Source organism: Lithobates pipiens, unplaced genomic scaffold (genome assembly GCF_037356315.1).
Source record: "Lithobates pipiens isolate NorthernLeopardFrog02 unplaced genomic scaffold, aLitPip1_a1.2 Scaffold_19, whole genome shotgun sequence".
Taxonomy (NCBI): domain Eukaryota; kingdom Metazoa; phylum Chordata; class Amphibia; order Anura; family Ranidae; genus Lithobates; species Lithobates pipiens.
In genome coordinates, this window is record NW_027507764.1 from 173,673,403 (window position 1) to 173,685,212 (window position 11,810).

At 48.7% G+C, this 11,810-nt stretch overlaps 1 protein-coding gene across 2 annotated transcripts; it reads right to left on the minus strand.

The window, feature by feature from the left end:
* Positions 1–3,255: 3,255 nt before the first annotated feature.
* On the minus strand, positions 3,256–8,908 carry LOC143996435 (uncharacterized). 2 transcript variants are annotated; one of them, XM_077491479.1, is made up of 3 exons: positions 8,211–8,908; positions 5,481–5,582; positions 3,256–4,447 (listed from the first exon to the last, which is right to left on the minus strand). In XM_077491479.1, exons 1-3 carry the CDS (start codon positions 8,683–8,685, stop codon positions 3,852–3,854), a joined length of 1,173 nt encoding a protein of 390 aa, XP_077347605.1. In that variant the 5' UTR covers positions 8,686–8,908; the 3' UTR covers positions 3,256–3,851. The 2 variants fall into 2 exon arrangements, with proteins under 2 accessions (XP_077347605.1, XP_077347606.1); XM_077491480.1 differs by lacking the exon at positions 5,481–5,582.
* Between the last annotated feature and the right edge of the window lie 2,902 nt (positions 8,909–11,810).

Consider the following 11,810-nt stretch of genomic DNA (forward strand, 5'->3'; position numbering starts at 1 on the left):
ATGACAGCGCTTGATTACAATTAAGAGACAGGCTGATGTTACCTTATAACAGCAAGTGCATACCTTCCTTAGGATCACCAGGTATTTATTTACTAAACATTGTAGATGAAAGTAATTTTTAAAAACACTTTTAGGCCGCGTACACATGGGCGGATTGTCTGGCCAACTAAGTCCGTCAGACAATCCGACAGACAGTCCGTCCTACTTTTGAATGAACGGACTTGACCACACACGATGAACAGACAGTCCACTGAAAGCTTGCGCGATGACGTGTACAGCACGTACAACGGGACTAGAAATACGACGTCCAATACACTGCAATGCAACCTTCGGCCGTGTAAATCCTTTCTGAGCATGCGCCATAATTAGTCCGTCCAACTTGCCTACTCACGAGCGGACTGTCCGCTGAAACCAAGTTTGGACGGACTGTATTACGGAAATTCCGAAAGACTTAGTCCGCCAGACTGTCCGCTGAAAAAGTCCGCTGAAGCCCACACACGAGCGGACTGTCCGCTGAAACACGTTTCAGCGGACTAAGTTGGACGGACAATCCTCTCGTGTGTACGCGGCCTTACATATGCAGTACCTTAAAGTGTTACTAAACCCACAACAGTAAAATCAGTCTGTATATGCAGTAAAGCATGCTTTTTATACTCACTGTGGAACCTAATGGGTTAATATTCTGCATTGTGTAAAAAGGCTGTTTAATCATGTCTTCTCTGATTCTCCCCTCTCTCCACAGTCCCCAATCCATCCCCTGATAGAACAAAGCCTTGGGGGCAAGCTGCACATGCTCAGTTTGATGTGTATTCCTAGGGAATTTGCTTTGAATGTGATTGGCACAGAGTCAATTAGCACTGTCCAGACAGAGGGGCATGGGTCCTGCAGCCTCATATGACAGTTAGAGGAGAATAAAAAAAAAATCTCGTACAAGCTTTAACCAGACACTGATAGAAGTCACAAGACTGCTCTACACTGCTGATGAGAAAAAGTATTTAGCAGTTTATATTTACTAAAATAATTGCATTTCCATGTTCTGTGTACTGCAGGAGACCAGATATAGTGAATACTGGTTCCTGGGTTTAGTAACACTTTAAGCCCTTATTAGGAATCCCATTATTTATTACAGGCTGTTCACAATTCTGCACTCAGTCGCTTGAGACTCAACAATCCAAGCTCAAAAAGATACATTGGTATTTTTTGGAGCTTTATTTTGCCCTTATAGACTTTAATGCAAATTTCTGTGAACAAAATAAACCCAAGAATGCAGGCTTCAGGCTGGAACATAGGCTTGGAAACTGTCCTCTGAATAAAGGGGCAATCCTGTTGCCCTGAAACATGTAGCCATGCCCTCTCCACTTACTATCATCATCACCCAGCCAAGTGAGGTGCCGATTGGAGCCACAGCCATCTTGCTACACCCAGATGCCGCTGCTGCCTATGTTCAGCCTGAAGCCTGACAGCTGTACTTCCACCAACAGCTTCCCAGTCGAACTTTGCTTTAGCCAGCAGCTTGCCTGCTGGGCTCTGCAGCCTCACAGTGATCCCATGAAGGTCTATATGGGTTTATGACAAATCTTGATCCACTTTTAATTAGTGAGCAAATTGTTATTGTCTTTTATTCTTTTTAATAAATCTCTACACCTAGATGGAGGAGCCCTCTTGTATTTGTTTTGTATATATGCAATAGGATCTCAGGACCTAATCTGAGAGGAGCTGCATCCACTTCACCTAGTGTTCCCTATTACTCTCCTGGTCCTCCTTTGTGTCCCGTTAAATGATGGTTGGGATCTAGTCAGCGCAATTGCTTATTTCTTTCCTTTGGTTTTCAAATGCCTGTAAATGCTGGACACAAGCACTTTTATGCATTTTTTTATGCACATTTTTGCGCACAAGCAATTACTCTTCTCTGCACTCCTCTTCCTGCCTTCCCACCCAGAAGCTGCAGAAATGCCTGTGAAACACACACCTATGTGCAAAAAAATATGCAAAAAAATGCTCATAATGTACACCAAACTTCAGGCCAATTCGAAGAGTAATGGAAAGCCCTAACTCATTAGGGTCAACCTGTGGCCCTCCAGCTGTTGCAGAACTACAAGTCACATGGGATATTGCAAGCTGCTAACAGTTACAAGCATGATTCCCAAAGGCAGTGGAATGATGGAACTTGTAGTTCTACAACAGCTGGAGGTCCATAGGTTGAGCACCCTTGCCCTAACTAAACAACTAAAGAAAATCTCCATGGTTCACTTGGACAAAGTGTGGCAAGTGTGAATTTCTCGAGACCAGAGAATACACAGACCTTGTTACAGTGAACTGCTTAGATACTTGAATGAATTTTCCAAAGTGAAGTTATGAATTCACCTAAAGCAACCCTATCATTTGCTAATGTTTACAGAAACTGCTACAATATATGATCTTTTCAGCTTATGAACAACTTATTGCACACTTGGGCCTCCAGTTTGTTCCCTGAGACTTCATGACTAGGGGATGTGCTCATTTGTGAGGCTCTTCTATAACCACTTATACTCTAAATTACTTATCTAACAAATGACCAGACGACACACTGTCCTCTTTGGAGTCGAATGGCCATAGCAGCCCATATTTTCTTTATTACAAACATGAAAAATACAAAAATACTCTGAAACATAACTTAAATGCATATAAATACATTTTCAACAAAAAACATTATAAACCAAATATATATACATCCAGCATTAACCCATTTTTTGATCTAGAGGTCTTTGAAGGTAAATTAGAATTTTAACCCACCAGTTGTATCGGTAAACCATAAACAGGCCCCCCGCCGTGTAATTACGCAAGCTCAGGGACAAACCAGCAACTTCCTTCCAGATACAACCTCCTCCATTCCATTATTAACCTTTTAAGGGAGAAAAAAGGACACCCATACCTCCATCTGTGCCCAACCCCCTTTAACCTCCATTATTTTTTCCAGCACCACCTTCAAAGACCCCATAGACCTAACGCTGCTACGACAACAAATTCCCCCTAACCTACCCAAATAACAAAAACTGAAGCAAACCGCCACCCTGAAACATGGAAAAAACACACACCGCATACCACCACACCGTGACCACTAAAAACACAAGTAGGGAGGGAGGGTGGGAAAAAACTCTCCTCCTGCTTCCTATTCCCTCGGCGCGCACTGAAACTCTGCGCGCCGACTCCGCCCCCTTTCCTCGTCATCCCCCCGCTCGAGGGCCCGCCTCCTCCACACTTCCTATTTTGCCCAGCCGAGCCTCACCGCCCCCACCCTCGTCATGTCGGCCCTCCCCTTATTCTAATGTCCGGGCCATTTCTTGACTAGGGGATGTGCTCATTTGTGAGGCTCTTCTATAACCACTTATACTCTAAATTACTTATCTAACAAATGACCAGACGACACACTGTCCTCTTTGGAGTCGAATGGCCATAGCAGCCCATATTTTCTTTATTACAAACATGAAAAATACAAAAATACTCTGAAACATAACTTAAATGCATATAAATACATTTTCAACAAAAAACATTATAAACCAAATATATATACATCCAGCATTAACCCATTTTTTGATCTAGAGGTCTTTGAAGGTAAATTAGAATTTTAACCCACCAGTTGTATCGGTAAACCATAAACAGGCCCCCCGCCGTGTAATTACGCAAGCTCAGGGACAAACCAGCAACTTCCTTCCAGATACAACCTCCTCCATTCCATTATTAACCTTTTAAGGGAGAAAAAAGGACACCCATACCTCCATCTGTGCCCAACCCCCTTTAACCTCCATTATTTTTTCCAGCACCACCTTCAAAGACCCCATAGACCTAACGCCAAAGCAAGCGCATGTGACACCTTACATGCGTGACGCCCACCACATCCTAACTGCCCGTTGCACACCATCTTGCACCCCCAGTTGCCAAATGTCAAGTCCGATGGCATTCAGATGCACTCCATCAGAGCGCAAAAAACGCCAAGTCTCCTCCTCCAAATCCCGATGACGCACCGCCAGCCCCCCATTCCGGACAAAAAACTTGGCCACCGCCTTGTTTACCTTCACCCTGGCCCTATTCAAGCCCGCTACAGAGCGCGCCAAACGCCAAGCCGTCCTGGCCACAATATCGGACCAGATAAAAATCGTATCAGGGAAAGAGGCTTGCAACCGCAGCAGATCAAATTTAATATCCCTGATTAATTCCCGGGCACACCGCAAACCCAGATCATTACCACCCACGTGTAACAAAACCACATTAGGAGGACGATCCAAGCGAGCGTACCTGTGTATTTCCGGCAACACCCTAGACCACAGCATCCCCGGGATACCCAACCAGCGAACAGTGCCTTCCTCCCTAGACAGACCCAACAACCTCCCATCCCTCCGGACCTCAGCCCTCCTGGCACCCCAATAAACATATGAGTGTCCAAGGATCCACACCAGACAGGCCTCCGAGTCTGAAAGAAAAGAAAAACACAAAGGAATAGAGTGGCAGGGTGGGATGAGAGGAGAGCAAGGTTGCACAACGCTTCCTTAAAGAACAGAACGAACCAACCCAGCCTACCCCCGAAAGAAAGAACTGCACCCCCCAATCCGACCGAGCCCCAGCATCACCCCGTACCTACAATAAATGAGGGCGGACGTACAACCTAAATCGCGCCGATTCCCAACGCCCAATGCTCTGAACAGCCTGGTCATCCAATCCCCACCGGACCGCCTCAGTGGCAGCCCCAATGCGGAAAGAGTGAGAAGAATAGTTGGTAACTGACAACCCCGCGGCCACCAAACACTTTTTAAATACCGCCTGAAATTGAAACCTAGACAAGGCTGTGCCATCCTCATGTCAGAAGAAGACCCCCTCCCCTTGGGGCCGGATACAGTAAAATTCCCCCACCGATGCCACCGGACACACAGGGGAACCCGGAATCGACCGCAATTCCACCCACACACCCTTGCCCAACCTATCTGTCTTGGACCTGCGCAAGAACACACCCAACGCTCCACCCCGCACGAACACTTCGCTCACGTCTAAACCCCCCTCACCTCTCTTATTCCTACTCACAATCTCCCCAACCCGAAACGCCCCAAAAAAGGCCAAAACAAAAACCGCCCGGAACAACACCCTCTCAAAACGTGAAACGCAAACACGTTGCAACTGTTTTACCACCTCGCCCAAAAGCTGGAACGAAACCGGTCGCCTGGTATCAGCCGCCGAGCGACCAGCGCGGTAACCACGCATAGCGCGCCGAACCATAAAAACCTTAGTAGCATCCCTCTGACCCGCCAACTGAAACATAAAAGCCAGCCCGGCCAGCTTCTGCGACATATATGACGCCGACACTCCACTTTCAAAATTCCGGCCAATAAAATAAAGCAGCAAATGAACCCTACCCTCCTCGCTACTGCAATCTCCCACCTCCTGTACCAACGCGCCCCATTCACTCCAGACCTTACTGTACGCTGACCAGGTAGCTGCCGATACGGACTTACGAATCAACAGCTGTGCTGTGGTAAGGCGATGCTCCATAACCTCTCGGGGCACTGAAGCCCGTGCGCCTCCGCTGCCGGTGCCAACTGACGGAATCTGTCCCACTGGAAACGAGACAACGCATCAGCCACTGAATTTTCCACTCCAGGAACATGCACAGCAGTCACAAAACAATTAAGACACAAACACTTAAGAACCAGATAGCGCAGCAAACGCACCACAGGAGGAGAAGAGGCAGTGTTATTATTAATGGCGTGCACCACCCCCAGATTATCACAATGAAAGCGAACGCGCCGATTCCGGAAGTCCCCCTCCCACAATTCGACTGCCAGTACAATGGGGAACAATTCCAGTGCGGCCAGATTGCGAACCAAACCCGCTTCCCTCCAAGACACCGGCCATTCCCCAGCGCTCCACCGACCCTGAAAGAAAGCCCCAAAACCACTTGAACCAGCCGCGTCCGTGAACAATTCTATATCAAAGTTAGAAACCACCCTATCCAACCAAAGCGAACGGCCGTTATAACTGGCCAAGAAGGAATCCCACACCAACAAATCAGCCTTGAGTTCCTGGCCCAAGCGGATGAAATGATGAGGAGCCCGCACGCCAGCCGTGGCCGCCGCCAAGCGCCGGCAGAAAACACGCCCCATCGGCATAATGCGGCAGGCGAAATTCAACTTGCCCAAGAGCGATTGCAGGGCCCGAAGCTGAATCTTCTTTGCCCGCAACGCCCCGGCCACCTCCCGCTGCAGATCCTCCAACTTGTCCATCGGCAAACGGCACTCCATCGCCATGGTGTCTATGACAATCCCCAAAAAACGCAGCGCTGTGGTCGGACCTTCCGTTTTATCCGGGGCCAACGGGACCCCAAAGACCTCAAACAACTGCTGAATCGTAGCCAAGAGAGACGCACAAACGCGGCTATCAGCAGGTCCGATACACAGAAAGTCATCCAAATAATGGATGACGGAAGATAAACCAGAAACATCCCGCACCGCCCATTCCAAAAAAGAACTAAACTGCTCAAACAACGAACAAGAAATTGCGCACCCCATGGGCAAACACCGATCAACGTAAAACATGCCCTGCCACCGGCAACCCAACAAGTGGCAGCAATCTGGGTGAACCGGCAAGAGGCGGAAAGCCGCCTCCACATCCGTTTTCGCCAACAATGCCCCCTTGCCAAAACGCTGCACCCAATCAACCGCCGTATCAAAAGAAGTGTACGACACTGTGCAGAGGCTGGGATCAATGGAGTCATTAACCGACCCCCCCCGCGGATGGGACAAATGATGAATGAGCCGAAATTTGTTCGGCTCCTTCTTCGGAACCACTCCCAACGGGGAGACCACCAAATTAGCCATGGGCGGATCCCCAAACGGACCAGCCATGCGCCCCAAAGCAACTTCCTTGAGCAACTTGTCTGTGACAACACCCGCATGCTCCCTAGCCGACTTCAAGTTGTTCGCAACCGGCGGAACCACCTGAAGCTGACTATTCAACCGAAAACCCTCCGCAAACCCCAACTCCAGCAACTTGGCTGCAACTTGATCAGGATAGCGCCTTAGAAAAGGCACCATCCTTCCTACCCTCACCGGCGTCTCCCCCTTTTCCAGCGTCCCCCCCTTTTCCCCGTCCCTGCTTGAAGCACCGGGACTGGGAATGGGAGCCGCCACACGCGGAACACTCGTGCCGGAATCGACACTTGGCCCCGAATTTGCAAGCGCCGGCATTGAATTGCCAACAGAAACCCATGCGGTTTCCGGCCGGTTGTCCGACGGCTGCCGGGCTCCCGGCCCCTCCCTGAAAGGGAGGCAAGGAGCCCCTCGGGGAGGACATCAGCTTCATCCAAAGACTAATGTCCTTGTGATCCCACCGCAAGGACGGGCGGACCGCCTTCTTCTGCCGAAATTGCTCATCATAGCGCAACCAAGCAGTCCCCCCGTAAACCCGCTGCGCCTCCCCGATGGAATCGAGGTAGCAAAAAAGTGGCGAGCAGTTTTCCGGCGCCTTCTCTCCAATAACGCTAGCCAGAATCGCAAACGCCTGCAACCAGTTTGCAAACGTGCGCGGGATCAGCCGGTACCGCCGCTTCTCTTCCTCCTCCTTCTTGCTCTCATCCGGCTTAACTTTGTCCAAGTTAAACTTTTCCAGAGGCAGCAAGGAAAAAATCTCCACATATTCCCCCTTCCAAATGCGGTCTCTCACCTCAGTCTTCAAGTGAGCGCCCAAAGGCCCCTCAAAACAGACGTAGACCTCACATTTTGCTGCGTCAGCTAGACGCAGGCCATCCCCTCCTGCTACTCCCTTAGCGGCTACCACCGCCTCACCAACCGCAGCCGGCGCAGCAATCACCGCCATCGCAGCCGCAGGAACAACCCCCCCAACGGCCAGCCCAGGAGCAGCTGCCAGCGGACCGATCGCCGGTCCATCCGCAGCGGCCACCACCACAGGGGGAACCCCTGACGGCAAACCCCGAACCCCAGACTGCGCACCCAAGGCCCACGCAGCCACCGGAGACGCCTCCGCCGCCGGCCGGGAACCAGCCTCACAGCGCGCCAAAACCTCCCGCAAACCCGCCAACAAGGTGTGAACAACCCCCACATCTGGAGAACCCGCCCCAGGGCCGACCCCGAAGACGCCAGACGCCCCAGCGCCCCCCACCCCTCCCGAAGGACCCCCCTCAGGAAGGACAGAAAAAGAAGAAGAAGACAGAGTAGAAGGTCTCTTACCTGGCTGCCGCTGCCCAAGGGGACATCCAGCCGTAGGTCCCGTGCCTCGTGCCGTCCTCGGTACCTCATCCTCCTCCGGCTCGACCAGCTCCCCCTCCGACAAGCCGTCTTGGGAACTCCCAGCCTCCGATCGTGCCGCCACACCAGGCCGTGGGTCAGGATTCCTCGCCGGCGTAGAGCGCCCTGCAGCACCGTCCGTACTGCGCGCCGTGGAGGTCTGCAACCCCCGCTCAGCGTTCTCACCACGACGAGCCCTGGGCCGGGCCGGGGAAGCCCGCCTAGCCACAGATCCAGACCGCAATGCAGACCGGTCCCCCCGATGGAGCCGCGATGTCCCGGCCGTCCTGCTCCGCCCCCGTCCATCAGGATTACAGGCCCTGGCCGTTCCAAGCGACTGGCCAGCACCCGCCGAGGCCTCTCTCCCACGCCGAGCCCCCCTCACTGCAGGCAAGAGGCCCGCAGAGGTAGCCGCCATCTGACCCCCTTCCCGCGCCTGAGCAACTCGGCCCCCGGGATCGCCACCCCCCCGCGCACGCCGCGAACTAGCATTCCCCCCAACCGCCACCGGCCTACGCTTAGCCGGCGGGGTAGCGGAGTCCCCATCCGGGTTCCCCCCAGCCCTGTCAGCGGCCAGCTCGGGGCTGTAACGCTCCGGAGGCCGGGATCTGCGGGCCCCGAGGCGGCCGGGAGGACGAGGGGGGGGGGGAGGGGAAGGGGGGCCGCCGAGCACCACGCACGAGGCCTGGCCGGGGCCCCGCAGCAAGCCTGCCACAGAGTCCTCCAACCAGCCAACACCCCGGGTCACCGCCTCCTCCCGCAGCCTCGACAATACCGCATCCACTTCCATCACTCACAGCAAAAAACCGCCGGTCCGCCGGGCTCGCACGCTAACGCAGGGGAGAGCTGAACAGAGAAAAAACTCTCCTCCTGCTTCCTATTCCCTCGGCGCGCACTGAAACTCTGCGCGCCGACTCCGCCCCCTTTCCTCGTCATCCCCCCGCTCGAGGGCCCGCCTCCTCCACACTTCCTATTTTGCCCAGCCGAGCCTCACCGCCCCCACCCTCGTCATGTCGGCCCTCCCCTTATTCTAATGTCCGGGCCATTTCTTTATTCCCCCATGTCAAAGAAGGGTCAGGCTGTCAGTAACAGTTTGTAAGTCAAAGATATATCCACCATTTCTGCCACAGTCAAACATCACCGATCTCTGCACTTGCTTGCAGCTAGGACTGGTTAGAGTTGGAGATGGGCTTAACAAAAAGTCTTGGTGATTAACCAAGTACTTTTAAAACAGCTGATTGAGTAAAAACTTGAATAAAATTGAATAATATATATCATTATGGTTCCATGCTTTGAGAATAGAAAGTCATTTTAACAGCATAAGCAGAATTAAGAAAAGTATCAAATAATTTATGGCCTTTAGTGTTCCATTATTCAATTTATTCATAATATCTAATAACCTGAGGATAGCAAAATGTGTCCATTATCTTGAGCCCCACCCAGGGCCGGATTTACAATTGTGAAGTGAACCCCCCCCCCCCCAAAAAAAAGACAGATTGACTTTTTTTTTGGATAAATTATCACAAAGGTCTAGGAAACGCAATGTTTTGGTAAAAAAATACACTAAAGAGAATGTTAGGGCAAACAAATGCAAAAAACTACCCACATTTTTGGTAAAATATAAAAGACAAGGTTGCACCACCTAAATAGATACCCAACATGTTAAAACTTAAATTTGTGTTCACCCGTAAAATAGAGATGATGGTTCAAAATCCCCCTGTAGGTCATTAGTTTAGTGTTACGGAGGATGTATTGTACTATAATTATTGCTGTCACTCTGGCATGCACGGTGATATGTAGCATGTGCATGGCAATCATTGTTTTCACTTGTAGGCGCCTCCATTGATTGCGTTTATGTTTGTGCATGCATATATGTGTGGGTGGGGGCCTCAAAATTCTTTGGGGAGGGGGATTTTATGTGCTTTGGTGTAACTTTATTTTTTTACAAAAACTTTTTTATCACATACTGTAGGGCACAAAAAGTGTTTGACTCTTTGCCACTTGAGTCCACAAGTTCCGGTAAGCGTGTTTTACTCTCCCTCCTGGGTGGTGGGTGCACGTGTCCTGGTGACCTGGTGACTCCCTTAGTGGACATTGGATATTTTATTGTTGCTACTTGAGTGGATTTCAGTTCCAACTTTTCCAACTTTTCAAATCTGGACTGTCTTGACACACAGTGGCTGCTCCTTATTTACAGTTCCTTTGTGTGGACTTTTGCACTACTTGGACTTTGTTTTGCATATATTCATTCATTTGCACATTGCACTTTATAATTGATATATGGTATTATTACTGTTTATGTATTTGAGTACAAACTTTTATTTCATTTTCAGCGTTGCACTTGCTTTTGTACACATTGCACTTTATTGTTTGATATATGATGCCATTACTGTTCATGTATATTGAGCTGAGCGTTTATTATGTTTCATATTTAGCGCTGCACTTTTTTATTCTTTGATTGCTACACAATACCCTGTTGGATTGTAGTGCCAGCAACTGTTGTTTATGACAACATTAGCACAATAATCTTATATGGTTTTTCATACTGTGCACTTACGCCAAAAGATATTATAATAGTAACCTATCAAAATATATAAGTATAAATATGTAAATATCTAAATGTTGTAAATATGCAAAAATTTTGTAAATATGTAAATAGGTACAGTAAATGTGTAAATAATAAAAATATTTGGTACAACAAAAGAATAATAATTATAGTGTTGTGCCTAATTTACAAAAAGGGTATATGGTATCCTCATCCTTATGTATTAGCTACAAAAAAAGAAGATTTTGGGAGAAAAAAGGATTCATACATGGAACATCATAACCATGATTTGCCTTGAAGTCACCCAGCAAAATGACAGACTGTCTATATACCGGATTATATAAAAAATATAAATGTTTATTATTAAATATAAAAGGTTTTTTAGAGAAAAAAGAAAAATATATAGACATAAAATTTCAATGAATACATAATATAGCTGTAACATAGACAGATGTGTTACGACAATATTTAGTGTCCAATTCGGTCTTTATTTTCTACTAGTTTCGCGACTTTTCTGTCGCTTCTTCAGGAGACCTTGTTAGTCTGAAATCGAACATACCATGTCAAAAATGTATCACACTTTTCTTAACAAAGATAATATGATTCAGAATATTTGATGTATTATTTCACAAAAAAGTAAAGGGGGAGGGGGGGAAGGGTTTTTTGAAAGAAGTATGCAGCTCACCACCACAGGGACATCAAATCGCAAAGCACTTGGAGTTCGGGCAGTCCCCACCAACCAGGCTTTGACCACCCTTTGGGGCGGACACGGGAGGTTATTAAAATCAGCTACAAAACAATAATAAAAAAGATTTTCCATTGTAAATATATGTAACTAATGTATGTGTTTAAAACGTAGCATTTGTGTCTCAATATGAGTACAAAGTCCACATACCGGTATATCCAGATGCTTTCAAACGGTACAGCATGGATAGAGACACATCAAATCAGCAACACTGAAGACCAGGTGTAGATAATAAAGTGCCAAGGAGAGTATT